At 38.7% G+C, this 27956-nt stretch overlaps 1 protein-coding gene across 1 annotated transcript; it reads right to left on the minus strand.

The window, feature by feature from the left end:
* Positions 1-137: 137 nt before the first annotated feature.
* On the minus strand, positions 138-27854 carry CEP152 (centrosomal protein 152). The gene is made up of 28 exons (XM_055819900.1): positions 27760-27854; positions 26315-26437; positions 23527-23627; positions 23197-23263; positions 22629-22973; positions 21995-22163; positions 21125-21265; positions 20097-20236; positions 19604-19804; positions 18005-18152; positions 17202-17293; positions 16216-16379; positions 15426-15633; positions 14443-14556; positions 14174-14304; positions 13861-13989; positions 13584-13719; positions 12676-12855; positions 11897-12169; positions 11340-11471; positions 10424-11074; positions 8596-8770; positions 6941-7120; positions 3412-3493; positions 3176-3282; positions 2266-2422; positions 1901-2004; positions 138-1669 (listed from the first exon to the last, which is right to left on the minus strand). The coding sequence occupies exons 2-28, from the start codon at positions 26399-26401 to the stop codon at positions 996-998; spliced, it is 5088 nt and encodes a 1695-aa protein (XP_055675875.1). The 5' UTR covers positions 26402-26437; positions 27760-27854; the 3' UTR covers positions 138-995.
* Between the last annotated feature and the right edge of the window lie 102 nt (positions 27855-27956).

The raw sequence follows: 27956 nt of genomic DNA on the forward strand, positions 1-27956 counted from the left end.
ATAATGTTTAAGGAACACCTGCAAAATGTGGTTATTCTAATTTAGACCTTTCTTCTGCCCCATATGAGCTTGCTTTTGCTGTAGCAAAGGGAAGAATACTTTAAGTGCGATTTGTTATAATAATTTAATAGAAAAAATGCAAGTATTTTTGCTTTTATTATGGGAACACACAGAGGCTTAACAGAAGGTCCTTCAAAATGGAAAAGTCAATTAAAATACTTACTTCAAACTAATCCTAAAACATATCTTATTGAGCTCTGAAGGAGTTTTCATAACCATTTAAAAAGATTACCACAAGTTAAAGTGGCTTTGTTTTAGGTAAGTTTAGCTTGCAGTGCAGTGTTTAATATAAAAATAGATTCTATTTAATACATTTATATATAATACACTATAAACAATTACAAAAGTGTTATTATTACAAAGGTAAACAAAAGTCTGCATTAATTTCAAGTAACTTTATAGAATTTCTTCACACAACATTCAATTCATTTAACATTGATCATGAAATGGGCACAGTAGAACAGGCTTTCCCCAATTCTCATGCTTTTATTTAAGTATCAAATTATCTTTTTTTTTTCCTTCAAATGAAGAAGGAATGCTGGTATCGGTTCAAGTTAGGAAGTGGGTTATCAAAACCACTATCTTGCTGAAGAGGCTGGGGATCCCACACCATTTTTTTCCCAAGCATTTGTTGCAGCACCTTCCTACAATCTGGTGATACACCGAGTTGTGTTACAGCAGAATTTGAGCAGAATTTGATTTGTTGGAGCTGAGGAACGAAGCATGCTCTGGGTTTCTTACCAGGTACCGCCTACCATAAACTTTAGTGCTGCTTTTTGTGCTGAGAGTCTTGCTCATTGCCATTAGAAACGTCTCTCCAAGAAGTAACAACATTTTCATCTGCAGGGGAAAAAGACCTGATGTGAGGAAACTCTAAACTCTTCACCGTATGCAGTCTGTGCTTGCACACCTATATCCTGAACAAAAAGCCAGTACTAGAGAGGCATATCACTGCGATCCAGATGCAGGCTTCCATTCACAGAACTCCATTCATTGCAGCTTCCTTCATCTCTTTCTGGAGTTTCTTGAAAACCAAATTCTTGAGTTCTTTTAGATCTAGTTTTCCATTTTCCACATGACCGGATACATTTATCCTCTTTCAAGACTGTTCTTTCATTCTTGCTCTTAAGCATATGATGAGCTGGCCCAGAGATAGTATGGCCATTTGTAAAGCTGGGTGCAGGCGTATTTTCTAATGTCACTTGAAAAACAGATGGAGGAGCATTTTGATGTACTATATTACTAGCAGCACACAAGAGTCCTTTATCTGCATTTATGATGGGGCAATATTTTTCTCTTCTTCCATCTTCATCTGGATAAAACCTTGGCAGAGCATCTCTTGAAGCACCATCCAGATTTTTAGAATTATTCTCGTTCTGAATATTTGAAGTCATTGTTTCATGAAGCACATGTTGAGCTTCAGTCTGCATTGCATCAAACTGCTGTCTCAAGTCACGAGGTACAAGTTTCTGGACGACTTTGTCATTGCCTTTTTCAGTAGTGCTTTTGTCACATGATTTGTTTTCCATATGGTTTGACCTGGTCTGAAGCATGCGATCTCTTCTTGAGTACTGTGCTCCAGGTGGCAGATCAGAATTTAGTAGCAGAGCTAGGAAAGAAGGGAAGGAAATAAATTCATTTAAGAAAGTTAATGCTGGAAGAAAAACTACATTATCTTTTTTAAATAAAGAATTGTAAGCATTGTCAAAATAAGCAGCTTATATTTACATTTTCATTAGCAAGCTTATAAATAAACAGTACTTCACCACCCATCTGCATATTCATTACTACATGCATTAAACCAATACAATCAAGAGAACGATTACCGAATCCAACATACCTGAGCGAGTAGACTTGCTCTGGGGAATGTGTCGAAGAGGTGTTTCCAGTCCTTTAGCCATTGTAGCAAGCTTACTGGCAGCATCCATTATTTTCTTTTCAGCTCTGCCAAGAATAGCAGAACATGAAAAAAAAAGTTTAAGTGTAACTCCTTTTCAGCTCTGCATTCTACTTCAAGGTAATGTTAGCGAGAGTCAAAGAATACTGAAAAGACAGCAGGCCAGACTGCTCAGCAGTGACCCCATGCCAATATGAGCAGACTGGCAAGACTTCAGGTCAGTTTGCTCCGAGGCGGACAAACACCAGACTAACGTCTACACACCTCTTTCAAAACCAACAGTAATTTCCAAACATACTTGAACTTACCCTTCATGTTTCCCATTATCAGTAAGAAGTTGTTGAAGGCATGTCAAATAGTATTTGCGCATTTTCCGTGCAGTCTCTTGGCGTTCTTTTAAAACCTCCACTTTAATCATTTCAGCAGCTCGCTCCTTACTTTCATGGATATAACAAATCATATCACCTACAAAGACACTGCATTAGTACCAGTTTTTCCCCAGAGTGGGGAAAAAAGCCAATACCACAAACTGGATTGTCCAGCAGACCTGGAAGAAATAAGCAAGGGCCTGGATTTACCCGCCAGCATTCCACCCACATCCTTGTGCCAAGTGTTACCTACTGGATGAGTGCCACTGAAGACGACAACCCATCAACATGCAGCATCAGACAGGAATTCAGTTGTCCGATTCTGCATCTTAAGCAGTAATAGAAAACACTAGGCACAGAGACTTAGGAGGAATGTTGGCTGGTAAAATGTGGTTCTAGGAATTCTTCAATAGCAGTGCAACAGGTGTCTGGGAATCTGCTGCACTCAGGTAAGATCTGGCACTACACTAAACCCTCTCCCCTCAGCCAGAGGGTGCTAATTAAGCCAGAAGGCAAGATACAGCACATGAGGAAACCAGATTCTCCCTCAGGTACGTAGATTGTTTGCTGGAGAAACAAAATCAGTTCTCAAAATACACTTTACCACTTTAAAAGACGTAATACAGTGGAACAAAGCAAGAAGGATACAACAAAGCTTCACCCATCGCAATTAATCTTGTCTAAGATTACGGTGACAATTCCAGTTCTCACATTCAGTCTAGTAAGGAGAACAAATCTACTGCTTATGTAATTTTGCTGTCAGATCCCTGCGCAAGTTGGGTGAAGGAGGAGGAAGCAACAAAGGAAATTATTCTGCTCTCCTAAATTTTTAGCAGACTTTAGTACTTACACTTAATCTTGGTCACAGCTTTAATGTACTGAGCACGCATTTCTTCCAGCCCTTTCACAGAGTCAGAGGATGTACAAGGGTTTGAGATGCCTCCCTTTGACAGTGACCTGAAATGCATATAAGTCACGCTGCGTAAGAAAAGCAATTTCTAGCTTAAAAAAACCCAAAAAACAAAAAACAAACAACAAAACCCACACACCAAAAAGAACCCAGCCTGATTAGCTTTTTTTAAATACCTTGGTGGTGTTTCCAGGGCTTTCAATTTAGTCTTCATCTCAGAGTTTTCTGCAATTAGAGCTTCTAGAACCTTCTCATTTTCTATAAAAAAAAGTGATCATCATAATTCACTGCACTTCTCTGAAGTTCAACAAAAGTTATTACATAAGCTGCTGTCTCTAGTATAAGAGCTCAATGTCACAAAGCATCATCAGCAACTGGACAGCTGTTGTAGTAACAAGCACATCTAAATGAATCACAACACATTTCAATGAAGCCTGAATACAGAAGTCATCTCATAGAGTAAATAAATAAGCTTAAAGCCTTCACACCCCATTACTCACACTATGCTGGAGGCAAAGCCTCAGAGATACCAGGCATAGATGTATAGAAAGGACAGGGAAAAATAGCAAGGGTTGTTTTGACAAACATCGAGAAAGAGTATTATTAGTTTGTGGGTTAGCAATTGTGTGTTCTTTGGGGTGGAGAGAAAAGAGATAAAACTTGGTGATTGTGGATTCAGTTTTGGTTGTTTTGGTTTTGTTTTTTTAATAACCAAAAGCCAGTATTACAGAGAAGGGCTGGACTTCCATGCTGAACTCTGCTCGATGCTACTAAGAGGCATATAAATATGATGAGCCACTGCAGAGAATAATAGTGGAGCTGAAAATGCCCAGAGCAAGCCGACACTGAAGACTGCTGACCATGGCATACAGGTAGTCTACCTGTGGGTCACCTCCTGAAAGTTAAAGAACCTTAAAACCCATTTATTAGCTATATAAGCTAAGCAAATGTTTATTTTGAAAAGAGGTGCAGATATTTACTGTAACTTGAATAATTTATTTATAAACTTAGATAGACCCATACAAATCAAGAGTTGATTACTAGCTTTCCTATTTTAGGATGAAAACCAACAGGAATTGAACACCTATACTGAATGCTGGAAATATCTCCAATGCATGCAGCCACAGAAGTTCTCACATGGACCATGGCCTATGGAAAACAAAGACATGCTCTCCATTTTATGGTGACAGTCTTACTAAAGCCAAGTCTTCCTTCTGGAAGAATCAAGGCTTTCTGAGCAGACTATGAAGACCTGAGCAAGACACAGACAAGTTTGGTGTTCTTCCTTCTTTACAATGATGCACAGAAAAAGCAAGAAGCAAGCAGCCATCCTGGAACACAGAAAGAAACAATTCAAAGCCTTCAGAGATCCTCATTTGTGGTCCAAATCTCATTGAGCAGTTGAAAGCTGTATCCATGATGACCCTGGTGGCAGCAGTAGCCTCTGTCTTTGTTAACAGACCTCCTATTATCCTTCACTCTTTCCTCCAGTCCCCAAGGAAGTTTACACACTATGTAGTTGTTGACAAAAGAGCACAGAAACAGTATTACGCAAGTCTGTATGACTTACCCACCTGGCCTTACTCACAAATCTGCAAGCTGGCAAAAACCTTTCCCTTACAAAGGTACAACATTTTACTCCTCCTCATTGAGCACAAAATTTATTCAAGCAGGCAACAGAGACTTTTCATTTAAAAAAAAAAAAAGAAAAGGAAAAAACCCCACCCCACACAAGCCACCGCCTTTGGCAAGTAAGACTCCTTAGTCACTTGGTACATCCTACTACCTCACGTTTGCTCTCTCCAAACTGGCCATTTGCCAAATCGGCTTACAGAGTCCACAGTGACCTTGCACTAAGACATGCTTAAACAATTTTGTACAGTTACCAACCCTTAGGATGCAGTTTGAGACCTCTCCTGAACCAGAACCTTCAGCAACTCTAATTCTTGCCATGCTCTAAGGAGACCCTAAAAAAAAAAATGTCCTGTATACTATTGTGTACAGCTTCAACTGATTAAAACACTGCAGGGAGAAGGATCCTCTTATTCAATCGCCAACATGTTTTCCTTCAGAGAAAACATCATTCTCTTTGTTCTGCTCCTTAAGACAAAGACTGCTACTGACTTTAATACAGCTGAATAAGGGGATAGAGTTCCTCAGATACCAACTGAATAGGAACTGTGCTCCATATGTCACATTATGCCCAATTAGAAAAGAAATAAGTTCTTCAGCACAGGAATGAAGCAAAGCAGACATTCCCCCTACAAATCCTCTCAAAAATAAACCTAGACAAAAGGAATTCTTGTTGCTATCAGATACAGATGAATTAATATGACTTCCTCCAAGTGAAAAGCCTACATGCAAGGCTTATAGAGGAAGACACAACCGCAGGAGTAGTTACCAGTACAGCAAAGCTGTTTGATATGCCAAAGACTTTTCCTCCTCATTAACCCAGATTTCACTATGGCCAGAGACTTCTGCCAAGTTAAATAAAGCAATAAAGGATGGAATCTATTATTCTGAAAGGATGACAGATGTACATGGTGCAACAGCATCCAAAATAAATGCAGATAGCAATATCAAGTCACATAATATTGCAACTGACTAAACTGATGGTCAGGTCTCAGGGAGGTTTTACCACCAGGCAGTACCAGTCTGCCCACAGAAGCCAATATGGAAATTAAGAATGCCAAGAATGGGATGTTGGGCAGCAAAGAAGACTACAATCACAGCCAGCGGGGTGCGTATTAAACCAGACTACTGGATAACACCACTATTGAATCAGAAGCAGTCTCCTACAGTGGAGGAATGTCAAGCAAGTTATTTGCACCATCTTCTTCCATTAGATATAGCTTCAGAAAAGGCTTATTTCCATACTACAGGCAGAAGACTTCCTTTTGGTGACTATTTCAAAAAACAGACTGGATATTTCATATCTATCATTGGTAGAGACAGTCATCACACACGAAAAAGATTTAAGAACTAGGGACCTTTTCTCAGTCATCTCTCCCATATTTCTCATTTCCAAGCGACACAAAGGAAAAAACATTTGATTTAGAAGGTGAAGGCTAAATAAAGCCTACTTAAAGCCTACTTTAAGCCTACTTTAATGTTTACCAAAAAAAAGAAAAAAATCAACAGAACTACACCTTCAAGCTATTATTAACTGCAGGAAGGTACAAGAAAACAGTGGTGACTAGCTTATTACTAGTGGTACCAAGATGAGCCACGTAACACTAGGGGCCACTCTGCTCTTTATACTCCCGCTATGGCGGGCAATGAGTATGTGCATGGTAGCAGTACAGGCCCAAAGGAGACAGCTAAAGAACTCCCCAACTCATATACATATGTAAGTATATGTATGTGCACACGTGCGCATTATCTGTATAACTCTTATGAGCAACAGGATCCACACGTACACATATTCAAAGAACATCTGCCACATGTTCAGATTTCCTCTATTCTTTTCCTGATACACACAGGATAGTGATTAATTAATATTTCAAGCCAAGAGCTTGGGGGAGTTTCTTAGCGGTCGGATGGTGTCAGTTTGTGGTTTGTTGTTGTAGGGGGTTTGGTTTTTTAAGTATGCACACACACCCGTTACATTCACTAAAAACTAAATGATGCAACAGATTAAAGAGACTCACGCGGCCAGCAAGACAGAGCCATTCAAAGTTGGGTTTAGGTGACTAACAATCCTACCTTGGATCTGCTCTGACTTCGCTTCACGTTCCTTCACAGCAAGCTGAAGATGTTTCTGGGCTATCTTCAACTCTCTTTTCAAGTCCTGGCACACAGCCTCTCTTTTTTCAAGCTCCTGGCAGCAGTGTTCACAGCAAAAGTCTTCCCAAGACCCAAGGTTCCTTTTTGTACATTTCTGACCTGCAACAGTAATTGCTGAAAGTTATACATCAACTATGGAGGTAAAAACCCCAAAAGAATCAACCCAGCCTTACTATTTCCAGCGCTCTACTTAATCTTCCTCTTACTGGGAAACACATAATGCATCAGTCTAATTCAAATAATCACAAGAGGCTGGAGCCCCATTATAGAAGGTGCAGCAGCATCTATCAAGTCATTGAGCCTTCACAGTCTCAATACACCCCCATCAGTGACAAGTTGAGTCTTCAGTCAGTGATATGGGACTTGGATGTTGAATTTTCCATTTTTAAGAAAAAAAGCCAAACAAACCAAACAAAAAACAGTCAAGCATGGTCTTTTGGAGTCAGCTGAAGGCAACTCTCCCCGCTGGGAAGCCTCACATGTGGCTGAGTCCAGTTAAGAAATTCACAAAGACTGGGCTACTTCCAGGAAAGCAATGGCTACTCTGTATAGCCAGGACAGGGAGCTCTAGAGACAGAAGCAGCGCTGCACTGCTCGTATTGTTTTGTGTTAATAGATGGTTTGTTATTTTGGCATTGAAGGAATTCAAGCCACACTATAGGCATAGAGCCAAAGACTCTCTTGGGTTTTCTTGCTTTATGTTGTTCAGTTGCATAAGAACACAAACTAAACAGAAAGCTCCAGAGAGATTTCTGTACCTCCCAGGAAGTTTTTCCCCAGCTACACTGTCTCCAGCTTTGCCATAGTACATATGACAGCTTTGGGAAGACCTACAAGGCCAAAGTATATACTGGGGGCTGGGAAGGAAGGAAGAAGAAAAGAAAAGAGAGAGAGAGAGAAAGAGAGAGAGGGAGAGAAACATCACGTGGGGATTTGCTTTTTCTCAACTACATTCTTGATCAAAAGAATCAGAAAAGATTACCATGCCAGGTGAAGCATAATTCTTGACACACCAGTATCTTTTACACGAATACAGAATTGCTTGTCTTGTCTAGTGTCAACAGCAAGTAGTATAATTCAATTTTCAAAGCTCTGATTAAGTATTACCCATTTACAACACATTGTTCAGACCATACTTTGCTCATCATGATCAACACTGGCTTGTTTATGAGCTGTTATACACCAAAGGTATTAGTGTTCGTGTCCACAACCCCCAAAAACTATCTGCTGCAGGTGTAAATACAACAGCTGTTTCTTTACTCCAGAAGAATGGCTTTAAAAAGCAGAAAGCTACTAGCATTTAGTAAAATGAAACTTCAACGTCTAGCATTAAATTAGTAAGCTGAAGATCAGTACATCTTGCAGTTTGTGACTTTGATATAGTACAAGTTTATGCAACATTAAAGAACCTTGCAGTCAGAACTGCATCTCCCTCTATCACCTGAATATTCACTCATTAACTAACTTTGCATTGGAGTCATCAGTAAGACTATTAATTGACTATTAAAGACTGCTACTAACAAGCTTAAATTTGATGATACATAATTTGCCAGTTTAAAAAGCAAACCCGATACCTTTGTCTGTTTCAGTTTCCTGCAAGGGCGGCTGTAGTCTTAGCTTCTTTTGTGCTTCTGCTTGGTGTCCAACATTGCATGCAGGAGGTCTTGCCATGTCCACAGGATCTCCTCCACCACGTTGCAGGCAAGAGCATGCTTCTTTATTTACATTACTCACTAGCTCTTCGTATTTCTGCAATTGAAAAAATACTTCCTAAAAACCAAACACCAAGCAAAAAACTTTTCCACCTTATCTTAAAGGTAGGCAAGTAGTATGTTATGCATAAAACCAAGCAACCCTGGCCACAAAGTAGCTTTAGTAATTACAATGCAGGTGCTTTCACCCTGCAATAGAACTGTATATCGCAGCTCAAATCAGGAGGAAAATACATATTCTAACATACAGAAGTTTTATTTTGCATAATTCACTGCAACAGCAGTACATGGCTATCTTGAGTTTCAGTTTGGAAATGTCAGTAGCCCTTAACACTGCAGAACTATACAGTGTCTTCAAATAGTTGAAGCGAACTTGTTTTTTTTTAAAAGGTATATCCAGCAGAAAAAAGGGCTGGACTCATCTAAAGTTTCTACACAAATATGGGTAGCAGAGCAACAGGAATGCCATCTAGAAAAATGTAACTCCTTTGTTTATTATTATTACGGTAGCATAAGAGATGACCTAAATAAGAAATTAAAGACTTCACTAGCTAAGGTGGTTCAAGTCAACCAATGTTTTGAAGTTCAATGGCATATTAAAAACAGTTTACCAACAGACATTCATAGCTATTACAGAAGATGCATCAGGCATGGGAAAAACCTTCCGATTCTCTTTATCGTTGTGAAAAAAACTCATGACAAAAAAACTCCAAAGGACCACTTTCTGAACAGAAACATATTATCACTAAAAGACCAGGTAATTTTGTCATAAGAAGTCACTTTACACTTATTTCCCCCTGTCCTGCCTTTTCTTGAAAAAGGCAGCAGTTTCATTCTCTGTCCTATTCTTGGATAATTCCCCAGCTGCTAAACACTGGGCAGCAATGACACTTCCAGCAGGATGCTCCCCATAACTAAAAACTACTATAAGCACAAGCGTTAGAGAGAAAAGAAAAAAAAAAAAAAAAAAAGAATCTGCCAGAACATCAGAAGCAGAAGCTTCTGGACAGATTTCTGCTTAGCCCCAAACTCCTCTAGAAGCAAACAGGATGTCTTTCCTCATTTGGGCAGGCACATTGAAAAGGATTTCCTAGAGCCACAATAAAGTTAAGCAATACTATTATTCCCAAGATAGATCAGTTTGTTAGTTATTCAATTCAGTTCTACTACAGATAATTTGCAAAAAGGATTTACTGTTTTCATCTTTACTTGTATCAGAAGCGGGGGGGGAAGTAACATGATCACTGTTCAATCACCATTACAAACTGCTAAATTTCTAGGAGAAAAAAAGAAAAAAAAAAAAGCAGCAGCTATGCAAAAAATATAAGCTTGACCTTCATGACAGAACCCACCTAAGAGGTCAGAAGGAACCTTCAACAGGATCCCAAGCTTAAGATGGTGGATTCACCTCCTTAATTTATGAATCTTGGCATTAAAGAATGATACTCCTAACCTGGCTTTCTCTTCTTCAAAGACTGAAGATATCAAAGCTACACCCTTTCCCTTTTCACTTGCTAATGCAAGATTTAGCCCTCTTACAGTTTCACAGGACTGTTGTTTTTGATGAACTCGAATTTTGGATTCTCCAATTCTCACAATTACGTGGATGTTTTATATTGGGAGAAAACAGGTATGAGTGACTTCTCAGGTCCCTTTTCTGATTGACAGTTACAATTTACAGAAGTATTACCTCTTTCCATTCTTGCTCTTTCTTTTCCAGAATTGTGTAAACTGTGGTCCTGTAGGCCTTTTGTAAGCAAGCCTTCAGTTTGTCTTTGCATTGACCATTTAATTGACTACAAGCATCAAAACACTTATCCTTCCAAGAATGCTTACTATGTGTGCACTTGACTAGTTCTTTGTGCATTTCACTTAACAAGCCCTTAAGCTCAACCAGAGTCTTCTCCTCAAACCAATTAATTTTGTCCTGCAGTCTCTTTGTTTCCTGAGCCTCCCATTCTCGCTGCTTTTGGTGTAGTAACGTCTTTATTTCTGCTTCTTTCTGAATGGAGAGCTCATTCTTCTGCTTTGCAAAATCCTCCTTTGCTGTTGCAAGCACCTCTTTAATTCTGTTTCTATGATCATTTAAGAATGATCGGTAGTCTCTCTCATTTTTCTCTTGTATCTGCAGGATTTCTTCTTGCTTTTCTTTGTTCCACTGAGCACGGGCTTTTGCTAGTTCTGCTTTGATAGCTGCAGGGATTTCTTCTTCCTTTAGCTCCAATTCCTTCCTGAGAGAAATTACTTTTTCTTCAAGTTCTTTAATTCTTGGTCCAGATTTCTCAGTGTTCTCATACTCTTTCTTCCATTTCTCTTCAGCAGCCGAGAGAACTAGGGCCAACTGGTGAATACATAATACAGTCATAAATATCTACATACATTTACATACACATAGTATAACCCTGAGTTATCATCAGTCTATTGGTGATTATTTTCAAATTATTTAATAAAAACAATCCTATATAGACAAAAGATCAGAACCAGAGTACACTAGAAATACATTTCCTTAATGATTCCCCACTGATGCCTACATTAATTCCTCAGTTGTATAAGGGCTTTGGAAGACTGAACTCTACCAATACACATATACAAGTATTTTTGGCTACCTGCTTTGCTGCAGTCTCTTTGTGCTCTTTTTCCCATTTTTCTTGCTCTATCTTTAGATGTACTTTGTACTCTTTGAGGTCTGTTAATTCTTGAAGCCACCTGGCATGAGCTTGGGTTAAAGCTGCATCTACCTATAAGAGGTTATAAAAACCAAACCTACTTCAGTCACCACCACCAAATACATTTTCACTATTTTCATGTAGCAATGAAATAACATACTTCAGTTTGGATTGCCTATGTTTACAGAACTTAAACAAATCAGACCAGCAGCATCTGATGCATTTCTTGATGCAAAATGATATTATATTTTTCTTAACAAAATGGTATAAACTAAGTCAGCACTCTCAACTCTGTTCAAAACTGGTCTGTGTGAAGAACAGCTATAAAAAACAAGCTACATGCTACAGCTTCTTTAGTTTTATAATATAATTCTAATATAGCAAATAATTACTGAGTTTAAGAGAAAGCTAGTGGAAAAGAACTTTTTTTTTTTTGGTGACTTAGTTGCATATGGCAGTTTCACAGGCTCCAGGCAGACAGAACAATTATTTGTTACCTGGCTGGCAAGATCTTTATGGTACTTATTTTCCAGTTCTATTTCAAATTCTTTTAGGGCCTTTTCAGAGACCGTATTTTCTTTCAGAGCCTTCTGGATCTGCAGCCTCTGATCTTCAACAATCCCTTCTAACTCTTTAGTTGAAACTTCGTCCACAACTGTTACTTGGTCAGTTTGGCTGCTGCAGTCATTACATTCAGCTACGGTCCTTCTTGTTTCTTCCAGCCTACTTTGCCATTCTCTTTCTATTTTTGCAAAGATTTGTTCTTTATTCTAAGGAAAAAAATATTTTTTAAGAAAGTCTCTCCAGTGTCCAAATAACTAGAATTTCACTGGTACTTGACAAACCAAATCCTGTTTACACCAATCATCTTCCCTGATAATGGAGAAGAGCAAAACCATGCTCAGAGAGAGACTGGTAACTCATCACAGCTTTTGTCTATGGGATAGGATACACAGAGGACTTCTATAAGATAACCAAACACAACAGAAAGCATAACCACACACCCAGGGATGAGGGTGGAAAACTCCAGCATGCTACCAGCTGTGACATTCAGGATGTTCTGTATGTTACTTTACAAGGTCTAGGGGCCTTTTGTAAAAAATCTTAAGTATGTGTTGTAACACCTGCTGACTTCTTCAGAGGCTCCTAAAATGACAGATCCTTAAAAGCCACTTCAAATGGTAGACTAACAGTGCATAAGTCTGTCTACATACAAGTTCTTTCAGAAAATAAAAAATTTAAAAAAATTTGACCCCCCCTGGTCTAAGTTCCACACCTCTTTTTCTTCCTTCTCCCAGTGAACTTTGGCTAACGCAACTTCCTCTTCAACCTGCTGTTTTTTTTCTTCCAGCCACTGCCTCTTTGCTGTTATCATAGCGCTGCTGTGTTTCTCTTCAAGCTCAGTCCTCAGAAGGTTAAGAGCACCTTCTTTTTCTTCCAGCAGCTGTTTCTTGAGCTAGGGGTGAAAAATTAAAATTAAAATATTCTCCTAGGCAAAGCAAACTGCTCTGGTACAAAGTAATGAGAAAGCATGAGTGACAGGATTAACTCTCTAGAGCCTGTGCACTGATCTTCCTGATGACACCTGGACAAGAGATTCAGCTCTCAAAAGGAGGTGTTTTAAGGCATGATATCAGAGGTTACTATAGGCTGTGGCTCTAAAGTAAGGTTTTTTTAATCAGACATCTTTACTCCCACCATACTTTGTGCTGCACCTCTTTACTGCACTTGCTCAGCAAGGTAGTTGACCTACTTTAGTCATTTCACACTGATATATTCAGGAAAATAAAGTTTTTAATCAATACAGCAGTTTGAATTATTACATAAAACGCCCACAGTATTTTCAGATCAGTTTTATATAGGGAGAAGAAAATTTGTATTGTCATCTAGTCTTTAGAAAATGTCTCATGAATGTAAAACCTCATGCTATTGACCGAGCAGTCCTCAAAAGTCAGATTTATGAAAGTTGGCTACATGAAAATGAATGACTACTGGAATTCTATAATATTTTAAACCCCAGGACACAATAGCAGGTTAATTTAACATAGGTGACATGTATAAACTTTCTGATATAGCTACATCTCTTCCAAGTATCTTAACAATTACAAAGTTAAATACACTTAAGGATATTACATTTTGAAAAAAGTCTGAAATGATATGTTTTATAGGTATTTCCACAAGTACCTTCTCTTCCTTTAGCTGCTGCTCTTGCTCAAATTTCTGCCTTAAAGTAGCTTCCAAGGTGTCCTTCTCCCCACAGACTCCAATGTAACATTCTTTCACTGCAGTCATCTCTCTGTTCAGCTCCTCTATGTTAGCCCTTCACAGGACAGATTATTTATAATCAATTAGTCTTTACACTCTCAGGACAGCAAGTCTGTACTTGAAGTGTAACTAGTACTGAAGGCCTTACAGGAAACGTGGAAGTTTCAGTAAAAGTGGAAAAAATGGCAAGTCTTACTTTAACTGCGAGATTGTCTCTTCGTAAGTTTGAATAAGTTGCTGTTTTTCTGCAGCACACCTCTTCGCCAGGTCTTCCTCAAAATGAGCTTTTGTATCCTCATGATGTTGCTGGTAAATTCTTTCACACCTAAAATTAAGAAAGGAAAAACAAACTACCTAGGTTTCCTCACACCCTTTTAAACAGAGTTCAACTTTTCCTTAAGAAACTGGCCTTCTAACGTTGACCTCCCCCTGTACCAGCTACCTCATACAATATTGTACATGCAGGCTAGAAGTCCGCAAATGGAACTAAACAGAGCTAACAGACATACCTGTCAATGGCTTCTTGTTTATCCTGATCAAAATCCTGAACCATCTTTCTCATCTGACAACACAGATCTTGATTTAAGCTTTTCAGTTTTTCCTCATTTTCCTTCAGTTCTTCAATAGCAGAAGTATGGTTCTGGACAAACAAGGGCCAAGTAATAGGTAGGTCAAAAAGAACCTTTTCTAATTGCAGGTTTTAGGACACGGGGGAGAGTAGTTGGGGTTTTTTTGGGTGGGGTTTTTTTTGTAGGAATAAGCAGCACCTCTGTCTCACCTCAACTTCTTGTAGCAAAGCTTCATTAGCCTTTCTGAGTCTCAGAACTTCTTCCTTAAGTTTATCAGAAACTGAAGGACTGGCCACTGAATTATCATTCCGATTTGTGACAGGCTGAAATTAAACAAAATTAAGATGATATCTCTTGATACATATGATTTAGAAGGTGACGCTTAAAAAAAAGTTTAAGTACAATTTTTGACAGCTTTAACATAAAATAAAAAAAACACAGAGGAAACCATAAAATAAAAAAACCAGAGGAAACCATTGCAGCACAAGATACAACAGTATGACGACTGCTCTAGATGAATACTTGAAATTCAAAGCATCATGAAGGTTTAAAGCAGCACATATTCAACGTCATGTCTGCAACTTAATGACGACTATCATCCAATAGAGAGCGGACTTCTCAAGCATATTATATTCCTATCCCACATCCAGGTCACAATGTATAGATTACAAAAGCAGATGTTACAAGTTTGATCAGTTTATAGAGGGATGGTAATAATGGGGTGAAGAGAGATGCAGTATCAAAGAGATTCCTTGTTGATCAAATTACATAGTGAAGACACTCTGTTTAATGTTCCATTTGTATAACCTACCGATACTATTGGCTTTCTCAGAGAAATTACAAGGCCTTTTTGGCCAAAGAAAACCTACTTCCTCCAGAGAAATTCAGTTCTGAAAAAAGCAGTGGCCATTAACTGCTATCAAGCAAGCCATCATACCAGGACTTGCCTGATAACACATATGGTGCCCATGTTCTGCTATTTCAGTTTGCTTCTTTTTTAGCAAAAATACAGAACAAGGCATCACCCAAATCACAATACTTTCCTTAAGATCAATGACAGATTTACTTAGTTGCTATGGACACTCAGCTATGAGTAAATTCTTTGGTCCATTTTCATAATAAGTTTAATGTTCGTTTCGTTCACTAAAATCCAGTGCATCTTCACTTTTAAAAGAAGTGTAAAGGAACAAACCTCTGACTCTTTTGATGCTTTTTCTGCCTTCAACAACTGCTTGTATTCCTCTAACATCTTCTGGCAGTCTTTAAGATCATTCTGTAATTGAGTAACCTGGTTTCTCTTCATTTTATTACTGCTCAATAAGCGTTCCAGCTCAGCTTTTAATTCTACAATAATTTCATCTTTAGAGAGCTCTTTATCCATGTCTCTGTTCTGCATTGCACTATTAGGGAAGACAATCAGTTCAGTATTTAAAAGACGAAACACATTTATCTGAAAGGTAGCGACAGCAAAGAGAAGAGCAACTAATGCTACCACAAACAGGATAACAGTAAAAAGAACGAGATAACATGAATACAAAAGCCATGTGTTATTTCACAAAGTAGCAATCAGCATACAGAAAACTTGTTCAATTAGCTGTTTTCCCAAAGGATTCATTCTCACATGATATGAAGTATTTTGGGACAACTCAATTGGCTGGGTTTTTTTAAAAGACAGCTTTAGTATTAAGTAACTATGTGGAATCCTTGAGCAAAAAGGTATCCATGCATATAATCCATACAATTCAAGGAAAAGCAACGTAGTCACTATAAAAATCTGAAGATTTATTAAGCAGCAATTAGCATCCGATTTATTATATTAGTTGTTTCCTGTTTCCCAGATTACCAGGAATACAAGCAGTATTTCACGTATCTACCAAAAAAACTATATGCTGATCCAGTAAGGCCATCTTTTTACGTATCACTTGTATAATTTCTTGAGAATTTTAGATTTTTTTTTTCTTTCAACAAGGATCACTCAATACCTGCAGAACCTTGGTTTCTTCCCAGTGATTTTTTTAATTCCCAAATCTACATAGGAATCACCCAGATTTGTACGCAGCTCTCCACCTGAATCATTCAAAAATACTCCAAGCTTGGCAGCAGACTCATACAAAGCTATTTCTTCCTTCAGTTCCATTAATTCTTCCTTAAAGGAAGAGAAAGAAAAAAAAAAATTACACTAAGCAGAGAAACTCCGAGCAAACACATCAGGTCCACGATGACTCTTCCAAAGATGACAAATACATGGAGATATTCTCTCTAAATATAGTTGTATTTAGCTGTATTTACTTGAATCATCTAGCATTAGATTTATTTCTTTACGCTATCATTTTTGATACCTCTAGCAAAACATATGTTAAAACTACAATTTAGGGAATATTTTCTGTTGTTCAGTATATTCTATTGTTCATCTATGTACTATTCTTTCTTTTGCTCTTACTTCTTTTCTGCTGTCCTTGTACAGTAAAGTGGATGACAACAAAAAAGTACGTAGCTAGAAAAAATACGTATTGCTTTAGTACTTATTAGCATTCGTAATTTCCAAGATGATAGATTTAAGTCAAATACATGAACTGAATTTGAAACAGACTTCCAATCATATTTTACAGAGGACTCGCTAGCATTCCTTTTTGCCGGCAAAAGGTAATTTTCAGAATATAGTATCCCCAACTATCCCTATAGTCTAATTAAGTTACAAGATTCCCAGCACATAGAATTTACATTCTTTTTTTTTCCATAAGCAGGTTAGATAGATGGATGATAGCAGATTTGTGCCAATACATATGCTCTACTGTGTTTTAATGGAGGGAGAAAAACCAACCACAAAACAACATGCAATACTGGGAGATATAGTAGTGAAAGGAGATATTTCCCCAAGTATAAGGAGTTTCAGCTACCAGCCCCTTAACTATAATGCCTGCCCTCCTAAAAATCAAAACAGTAAAGTATTTAATAAAATTAAATTAACCTGCAAAGCCTTGTTCAGGTTATTGCTCATCAGGTGTGCAGACTGAGCTTGTTGCAATTGAAGCCGTAACTGATTTGTCTCCTGCATCGAGCCTATTGAAGGAAAGAAAAAGGAGACAAAGAAGTGGTCATAAATACACAAGAAAGACTAAAAAAAAAAATCTGGAAAAAGATCACTTACAAGTAGCAATGTCGATTCTGGTACTAGGCATTACTCTATCTCTACTTCCTTGAGCTCACTAGTAAATACTACATACATTGTTATTAAAACACTTCAATGTGTGAAGGTAGGCAGAAGTCAAATACACAAAGAGCAGAATATTTTACGTGCTATTCCTACAAGTTTCTAAGAATCAGCCTCCAGCCACAAAACTAGTTCTTTTCCTGTTGCGATTTGATATTGAAATGGCAAGTCAAACACTTAACACAAAAATAAGCAGCTTGCTTACAAAGGCTGTTATTTAGTCCAAAACTAAGTTTACACATATGCAGCACAAAATGTCTATAAAAATAGTGGAATAGTTTAATCACTATTGCTTGGAGTTTTGGTTTATGGGTTTTTATATCTTTGGGGACGGGGCAGGGGAAGAAGATACTCTTAATTTTTATTGGTTTTTTTTTTTTACACTTCAGTCTAGAACTAACTAAACTTTAAGTCCAGCTAATGTACTGCTTAGGAAATGGCCTAGTACATATAGCCTGATGTTGATTCCATTTCAACAAGAACACAGATGTGCAATTTCATGCTTCAAAAAACTGGAGCTGTTAGTGCAAGGAAAGATAAGGTATGAGCAAAAGGCTGACCTGTTTGCAGTAAATTTGCACATTGCTTTTGGCTTTCTTCTAGGCTTCTTGTCAGTCGATTTATTATTTCAGTTTTCTCACATTTGGTTTCTTCCAGCATTTTTTCAAGTTGCTTAACATGCTCTCCTAGATTTTTGCAAAGCTCTGTCTAGGAAGAGAGATTATTTTTACTCAAGTTACAAAACATCTAGCCATCTAGTACAATTTCAGATATAGAAAAAGTCAATACATACAAGACACAGGAGCAAAAGAATCAATCTGATACCTAAAGGGATAGAGGCTGGCTAAATCAATCACAGATCAAATGTGATCTCTTACAACACCAAAGTTAAATTTTCACTAGGAGACAGTAAGTATATTCATATATAAACGTATGGATGTGAACTGTTTTGTATTTCCTAGAACAGTTAGTTTTCAGCATACCAGATTATCCCATCATTAATCACATACAGTTAGTTTACCACAGAAAAATCAAGCCTTCATGTAAATTAAGTCTGAGCTTAACTCAATTAAGTTTATTTCAACTGAGCTTAAGCCAAGCTAGCAAGTTCCAATGCTCTGTAGAAGAACCATAGTTTTTTCATGTGATACACAAAGTAGACCTTCATATGGCATTACTTACAGATAACCTACACAGACCTGGGAGGCACACTACCCAGTCTTCATGCCTTTTGACTTTTCTATTTTCTCTCCAAAACAGGAGACCTCTCTCTAAATACCCCAAACATACCACCATAAAAAAAAAACTTCTTTTGCAGTAGAGACAAAGCTGTGTAAACTTTGCTGTGGTACTAACAGAAATCTAGCAGTGCATCCTTGTTTACAAGCAAAGGCTAGTTACCTTTCCAAACATACTACTCATTTATTTTTACAAATATCTATGTTGAAACAAGAATTACAGAAATTAATTACAAGAGTTAAAAGAAATGTAATTCTATTTCCTTTATGTGAAATAAGAGAACAATAAGTTAAGGCCTGCCTTGACTACATTGCTTTAGTATCTCTAATAGTGTAATGGACTTTTATGGCAAGTCAAGTAGAATAATTTTAATAAGCTCTATAACCATGTGACAAAATACATATCAAACTCCATCTTAAAGCCAGTCTTTTCCTCCTTCGCCTTTTAAATCTATACTTCTAAAATAAAGGGACTGTTCAGTGATTAGTTGTCCTTGATCATTTTGAGACTAAAGCTTGGCAATAGACTGTTTTTATTAAACAGTTTTTCTTGCAGCAAAAATATCACAATATTTCTTATTTTGTTCTTTTCTTCCCCAAATTTATTTGCCGATACTCTGAAAGAGTGACTGTGCACAGAACGAAAGCTCAGGAGAGAAACCAAGAGAATGCATTCTTGCCTCCTCTACATTTGCTATGCACAAACTCACAATCTGAGCTCACAACTGCCTGGAGATGTTTATAAAAACATACCACATAGGCTTCATAATATTGAGACTTACACAGAATTTCCTTTCCATTTGCTTAGCAGCTTCCAGAAGGAGTTATTAGAATTATAGGTCAAGAAGTGCAGTTTAGGAAACATGGGGAGCTCTACAGCCTCTCCAGTATGGTACTCAGCATCCTAAAATAATTTCTCACCTGCTCTCGGAGCGCAGATCTTGTAGTATCAAGTTTCTGCTCTAATGATAATACTTGCTTTTCATACTTCTGCTTGAGTGCTGAAATAATGGCCTCATGTTGCTCTCTGGCTCTCTGAAGGGCATCTGATCGCTGAAGTTCTAACAGCTGCTTCTGCATGCTTTCCATGGCTACCTCTGCCACTTTGGATTGCTTCAGTATCTGCAGGAACAATATTAGGGTAGTTCCCAGTTACATATATTTCACTTTTGCTCCATATTCCATACGTCAGTTCAGGTTTTTGGTGCAAGAGTTGCTAAAAGTCCTCAGATAATATCTGGATTTTAATACAAACTATTTTCCACCAGTGCATCCTATTCAATCGTCATATATTCAGCTTCTGCAATGGTCATGAACAGTGTTTTAAGCGACCAGCACTTATGTTTAATGCAAGTGCGCCACAAATTTAACTATAGAGATCTTCCATAATAAACAGTAAAAATATTTATAGTACCTGCTCCTCATTGGTAGTAAGAGTCTGAATTTGAGTTTCAAGGGCTTTTATTTGACCTTCAAGATGCACTTCCCGTTCCTTTCCATTCTGATAGAGTTTTTGAGACTCACGTAGACTAACAGCCAAACCATCCTTTTCATCTTAAGAGAGACACAATGTGTAAGAAACATGGCCCAGTCACACAACCACCACAGAACATAACTGTTCAGTATCCCCTACTCTACAGAACCATTCACTATGAGCCCTCTTTCCCATACTGTGGGCAGAAGATGGAACAAAAACATTCAGTCAGTCTCCATCCAGTAACCAGTTTCTCCCTCTGGTAGCTGGAAGCACTCTGATACGTTGCACCTTCAGAACCCTAGTAGAAACAAGCCTCATTTTGTCAGCACTAGGAACTAGCATCATCCCTTATACCATTTAAAGGGAGAAACAAAATAATTCCCCTGGAGGAACAGCAAAATGTTTGGCAGCTGGTTTTCCATCTCGTTCGCTCCTTCTACCTTCTAAAAATTATATTCTTAAGTCTCAAAACTCATGACTTTTTTTTGTCTGTTCCTAGAAGAAAAGGGAGACCAAGACAACCTCCAGTCTCCATGACAGCTTTGATCATTTCGGAAGAGCTTCCCTCTACATACAGTCCAGGAAACAGCTTGTTAAACTCAACAGCACCAAAAAAAAGGGGTTTTTCCGTAAACATACACTTCTGCTATTGGAGTTTGTCTGTTTTGAGCTTTTGACTTTTGTACTTCTAGCACACTACTTTGGCAACTTCTCTACGTTTTTAATGCCTGAAACGAAGGGACTCTGGAATACAACAGTGGTCTTGAGAATGCAGTAAAAGTTAAAACAGGCCCAACGCACAGAATTTTCTTTAGAACAACGTTGGCGGGAGACAGGTCCACATAATCCCAAATCAAGTTTATTAATATTAACAATAGCTGCAGAGACACTACCTAAATAAAGTTTTGGAACAAGAAAGTTACTAAATATGAATAAAAGCTAAGAATTAGTACAAAACATTTTACCTTTGATCATTGAAAGCTGATGATTCAAATACCTAATCTGCTGTGCACTCTTTTCTAGCTTTTCATTAAGTTCTTCCAGTTGTCTTTCTCTTGCTTTATTCAGAACTTGAAGTTGAAGGATCTGTATATTTTCTGGAGAATCTGTCAAATTTCAAGTAGCATACAGAATACAGACAAGTCAGCACGTAAGCTAACCAAGGAAGTCATTGTCATAAGTAATTCCTGTCCCAAGATACTTCTGTATGAATGTACAGTGTGATACACTGTATTAATACAGTGCCAAATTTGCTGCTGGTTCACAAAATTGCATCATTCTTGAATCCGTCTCTGACTCCCATCACCTGAGCTGCTCAGGCAACAATGGCTGAAGAACTGCAGGAATTACTGATGTGATTCACACCTAACATCAAGCCAGATAAAGGTTTACATGCTATGAATTCACACACAGTCTTGTGGCAACTATAAATTTTCAACATTTCTAACAAGCAAAGTAGTTCTGTCATTTGAAGGGTACCAGAAAAACCCAATGTGGCAGCAAGCAAAGTTATGTTTCACCAGGTAGAGCAAGTCATTATTTTCCATTATAAAACAAGACAAAGTGCCAGTAAGACTTGAGATCAAGCCACAAAATAGCCTGGAACTCAAATACCCTTGATCAAAATGAGCTGATTTCTAGATAAAGGCAGGGAAAAAAAACCCACAACAACCCACAAAATTGGACTATTCTAATGTAAGCTTAAAAAAATTGAAAGATCATGTACATTAATGTACTTTTACTAAACATCTACTAAAATCAACAGGTTTTCTGTTATTTCCAGTGGACTTTTCACACAAGTTTTAATGTTTAAAGTCTAAACAGCAAACACCTACTTCCATCGTTGCCCAAGAATTCATGTTGCAAATCTTCAAACACTTCATTTCTTCTGGTTCCTTCTTGGAGTACTGGAATGTTTTGATGAATGCCATTTTGGTATGGTTTATAAGTCACTTTGTAAGATTCTGGCGATTGGCCACTGACAACGTCAGATGCAACGAACTGCTGTTGTGACAATATATACATAACAGGAAATAAATTAAACTTACAACTGTAGTCTTGCTCAGTGAAGATATTTCTCATTTTACAGGCTGACATTAAGAGCTCTAGTAGCTATTCATTTTCAGGCTCCAATCCAGCACACCATTTAAGTGTGATAAAAATTTTCATGAAATATTCCACTTTAGGAGAGCACTGAAGCGTCAGCTTCAATAGACTAAGCACACACTGCAGTAAATCACATTCTTTCTACTTTATGGAATTCTACCTAGCCAACAAGAGGGAAAAAAATAATTATAGCATGCACATATGAAAATCCAATTATTTAACGCTCCATTGTCTTAGACAATAGAAGCCTCCCATTATTGTTTAAACTGATAATAAGAGAGAAAGCATTACAAAACATTACTACAAGTAGACCCGTGAAAAATTTCCAAAAGAGACAGAAAAATACATTAGCTTCTGAAATACCTTAAGATGTTCCTTTGGAGCATCTGAAAAGTTTATTCTTTTACTTTGCTGATTGTTAAATTCTGGTTTATGGTCATTTGTATAAGGCCTGAAGTTTTCAGGAAGATGATACACATTGTTCTGTTGGTAGCAACTTGGAGCATTAAAGTCACTTCTACCAAGATACACATCATCAGGATCCTCTTGCCCATTCTGGTCAGAGTAATCTTCCTTAGCATCATATAAATGTTCCTTCTCTTCATCGTTACATAGGCCATTCCATTTCTTTCCATGTTTTTCAACATGATTGTTTTGCTGATCACACAAGAATTGTTCAGGGAACAGATTTTGTCCTTGCTCATAATCCTATGCACAGATAAGACATTTAGAATTGCTCTCAAAACTCAGATTCCCTCCCCACCTCCCTTTTTCTGCGGTTACCAGCCCTCAAGTCAGAAATACTTCCAAGTGAATAGCAAAACACGTCACCTACATGTAAATTATTTCTCCAATGAATTTGAATAATATTTAACATGTTGTTATGAACAAGCAATTCCTACTAATTACATCACTGCTCATACAAGCTTACATTTTGAGGATCACTTATCAATGGATGATCGTTCCACCTTCCATCATGCTTCCCAGACTCATGAGACCTACAGAAAGACAAGCAGCTTAACCATGTACTTATAACTTCCGGAAAACAACAAAAACAAAGCAAACCACCTCTTTGTTAATTTAAGTGGCATCTAGCCTGTTTCTCATGGAACACAAACCATACTGCCAAAACTGCATTACAGCTCCCCTTTTACTTGGATTGCAAGTAAATTTACTTGGACTACAACTCATCAGCTGAGATTTTGATTTATTCTCAAAAGCACAACATAAGTAATAAAAAAGATGGTGCAAAATGCCTTACTGCTGCTCCGTTTCATGAATGCTACAGTCCGAATAGCTGGAGAGCTGGTCTCCACTGTCCTCCAGCATATCATGGGGAAGGTCTGTCAATAGCTGTTGCAACTGAAGCAGAACAAAAAACATTTGTTATATGCTTTTCAAAAGAATGCACGCAAGTTCAATCCCAACAGAGAGAGCTAGGCAAAGTAAGACACTTGCACAAAATTCTGGTTTTATTCTCTAAGGAAGGACAACACTGGAATTCACAGAGACTTGTGCCACAGAATGCTTAATAGACTAGAGTACCAGCCAAATGATTTTTCTGGCAAACTTGTTAAGAAAAAGAGCTGCACCAAGAAAGAGGCAAGAAAAGTGTCACCAGATAGATAAGTCCCAGGCAAGACTACTTTTGAAGAATGAACTGCAAATGAATCATGCCAAGGTTTCTCCTCCCTAAATTCCAGGCAAGAGACATCGGAAACATGCTCTTGCTAAGGAGTCCAAATTGAAATCCAGGTAAGAACTTGCCAGTCAGTGTTACCAGATGCAAGAAGCCATCATTGCAATGATTAGTGGTCTGCTCATGTGTTCAGATGAAGTCACCAAGCAAATGGACATGAACAGCAGAAAATACCACCAATTCTAATCCAGAAAACAGAAAGTTGTGCCACTGAAAAAAAGCCACAGCCCAAACCCACCTGAACTTCCTTGCTCTAAAGATTCCTATATAGAATATACCTCTTCCAGTTTTCAAACAGGCTTTGATATGAGGCCACATATTGGGTTGATTGTAGATCTGAGCTATGCACTTTCTTTTTCTTATTAGGTGACTTGAGCACTCCACTATATATTCAGTTACTACATGCAGCTTCTGAACTCTAACCCTGGTTTTCTCTAAACTCTCAAAGCATGTATTAATAAGAGCAGAAACATTAGCTGCCCATACTAAATACCTTATTAGCTTTTCATTTTTTATTTCAGTTTTTTTAAAAAACACACACTGCCCCACCCCAAACAAACAAAAACTATCACTTACAAAAAGTTTATCTCATTAAAGATATCACATTCTCTCAGATGGATTTTAGATGCTCTCTAAGGCCAAAAGATAAGTGAGAAGTTAAGGTCAACTTTTCTAAGTGTCTGTAAGACAACAGAGAACTAAAAGTTTGTTCCCAGAAATTCACTAGTGGCATGAAAAAGGTTTTCCTATCATCAGAGCATACTTCAGATTTATTGTATCTCAGCTCCAGGAAGCAGGAAAGGCAGCATCATTCACTGAAGATCTCCTTTCCTTTGCCCTACTTGCAACCAAGGACATACTCAAGCACCATGGGTTTTGCTGGTCTTGCACTGCTTTGGAAATTAGATCAAGAGAAAGCAGCACATATACAGTTCACAAAACATCATCATAAGAGTTCATACTGAAACAAGCTCAGCCTACCAGGTTAGCTAGCACAGAACTCCAGATATGGGTAAGAATTGCCCAATTCTTAAGTTAGTGTCAAAGTATTCTCCTACCATGTAGATCTCTCCAATTTTCAAGAAAAAAAAAACACCCACCCAATTTGCTGTAGCAGAAAACTTGAAACGAACAAGAAAGTCTTGGATTACAACTTGATCAGGAAACACAGCACAGCCTGTGTTTTAGCCTCCTTTTAGCAGGCTAAAAGTCACATCCCACTGATACATCTACACATACAGTTTTTTGAAACCCACCTTGCCCCAGAACATACATGATCTACAAGGATTACCAAGAACTTACTCCAAAGAGGCTGCTTTGTTTGTTCCCACTGCCTCTTGTCCTGTCAACTGGGCACCACCAAAAAAACCCCTGGCTCCATTCTCCTTACATCCTCCCTTCAGGTGTTTATACACACCGATGACATTCTCCCTGCACCTTTCCTCCACGCTAAACAGTCCCAGCTCTCCCAGCCTCTCCTTATAGAAAGGATGTTCTCCTCAACACTCTGAACTTACAATCCTATTTATGCACTCTCTCGCTCACCCACCGTAATAACCCTACAATGATTTCACTACTTGTTCTCCTGCACTAGCACAAGATTCTCTGTCTGAGTAGAAAGGTTTGGAACAAGACACATTCCCTACAGCATTGGAAATAGTATACTTCCAAGATGTACAGCTATCATTCTACAACACATTTTTGCAAACATGAATCTCTACATTACCTACACTCTAGACAGTAATCCCTGAAGTATGTATTTGGGACCTTATCTGGCATCAACATAACTTACCACCCTATAAGAAACCATTATGCTTATTCATGTTAAACATTTTGCCAATTCTCCTTATTAAACAAAAAGAACAGAAACACTGAAAATATTTCAACTTCAAAGAAATCCCAAAACATTTAAATATATTTTTTCTAGAGATTAAAGTATGCAATTTATAATCAGATTTTTAAAAGTAATTTCCCATTTTTTTCTAGGCTAACCAAATTTTCAAGTGAAAGAGAGCTGTTGCTTTCAAAGTATTTGTAGTAAGTGAAAAAGTTGTCAAGAAATAAAAAAAATGTAGGTGACACCAGCCTTTTGCATTTGATCTATTGCACAGGCAAGGACTACCAGTCATCGAGCCACTGCAAATGACATTGCAAGGCTCTTAAAATGCAGCATCTCATGATGTCTTCACTCTTTACACCACTCTTGCAAAGCACAGTCTGCATTCTGTTTTGCTCTTAACAAAAACGGCATAAAACTTTTTGATTTTTTAAAAAGACACTAAAATGAGAGAAATGTAAAGAAGATAGATACACAAGTCTTCAGATTAAATAATTTATTGATTTTTTTCACCTCTTGTTCTCTTGCATAATCCTCTTGGTCATAGTCTTCATCATCATGTTGTGTTTGTAGAGCTCCACTATCAAAGTCAAGGGACATTGTTTGCTAATAATATTTTTGAGTATCCAGCAAAACCTATTGCAAGACAGGAAAATATCACATGAGTAAAAGTTGGGGGGTACCAAAAAGTACCACACTCATTTCCTGAATTAAGTAGCCAAACACACACAGAAGTTGCTTGATTTTTTTGAAAGAAACATTACACATTACCGATATCATTCACTTGAGCTTTTTGTTTTGCAGTATATCCAATGCTACACACTTCTAAGGTTACAGCATTTAAAACTGACTATTTGGCCTTCTCATATGCTGACGTTATTAAATTATTGAAGATCACTCCCAACCAGACATTATTTTCTTCAAGTTCTGACACTGTATGTTATACGTATGCTGTAATACATGTTGATAGTTCTGTCCACGTTTACGTCTCAATTTATTTAATCTATACATATTCAACTGTTACAAAGTGTACTTACATTTTGTACTAAATACTGAAAGTACGCCGCTGCTTGTGCATTTGGATAATACCTCTGATAGAAAAACAGGAAAAGTATCATGGAAATACAAAAAGTATTGTGTCAGTTCCAGATTTAACTGCTTAACGAGGAGACTTAGACTCCCAAGGCCTTGTCTGCAATGAGTTTGCAGTAAGCCACAGTGTGCAAGTGCTGGCCCACACTTGGTTGCAAGATAAATTAATCCCCAATGAAGAGATGCTCCTGACAGGCAGTTACGAAACAGAAATGATTGACGAAGATTTTACAGAATGGCACGCTCTTTGGGCATACAGGTGTCACACATGCTGGAGCCTTCGCTCAGTATAAAGCTTTACAACGGCATTATCCTCAAGTTAGAGGACATAACGTGTCACTTCATTACGTTTAAAGGACCTGGTTGCCCACAGATGCTCCAGGAAACGCTGTAACCCAGTCAGCAGGAGCCCCAGCCGCGCCAGTGCCTGGCTCTCCGTGCGCGGCCCCAAACACCAGCTCCCACAGCGCGACCGCCCGCCACCGCCGAGGCGGCTCGGCCATCTTCGCCCCAGCCCCGCGCCAGCCGCAGGCGACCACCCACCCCCCGACAGCACCCTCCCCGCTCCCCTTAAAGCCCTTCCCAGCCCCCAGAGCTGAGGCATCCGGGCGACGGGACAGAGCCCCATTCCGCCGCCTCACGGCCCGTACGAGCGGCGGGCAGTCACGACGGGCCGCGCCTGTACACAGGCCCCGCCAGCTCAGGCCCTCACGGCGGTGGCGCGGCGCCGGCAGGGACGGCGACTGCCGCTAGGCACGGTGCGGGCGCGGAAGCACCTCCCGCTGGAGCCTCCTGAGCGGGCTTCGCCCCAGCCTCCACGGGGCAGGAGGAGAAGGCAGAGCACGCTCCCAAACACCGAAACTCACCTGAGCCGCCGCGGCTGCCCGCCTGCCCCGGGCACAACAAAGGCCCACCCGCCGTTCTTCCGCATGACAACCGAACCCAGCGCCCGCCGCTCTGACTGACAGCCGCGGGCGCCAATCCGCAGGCGCCAATCCGCAGGCGCAGCAGCAGCGCCGCCGCCGCACGCAGCAGAGCGGGAAGGCGGAACGCGCTCGCCCCA

The sequence above is a fragment of the Falco peregrinus genome, chromosome 1, assembly GCF_023634155.1.
Source record: "Falco peregrinus isolate bFalPer1 chromosome 1, bFalPer1.pri, whole genome shotgun sequence".
NCBI classification, from domain to species: Eukaryota; Metazoa; Chordata; class Aves; order Falconiformes; family Falconidae; genus Falco; species Falco peregrinus.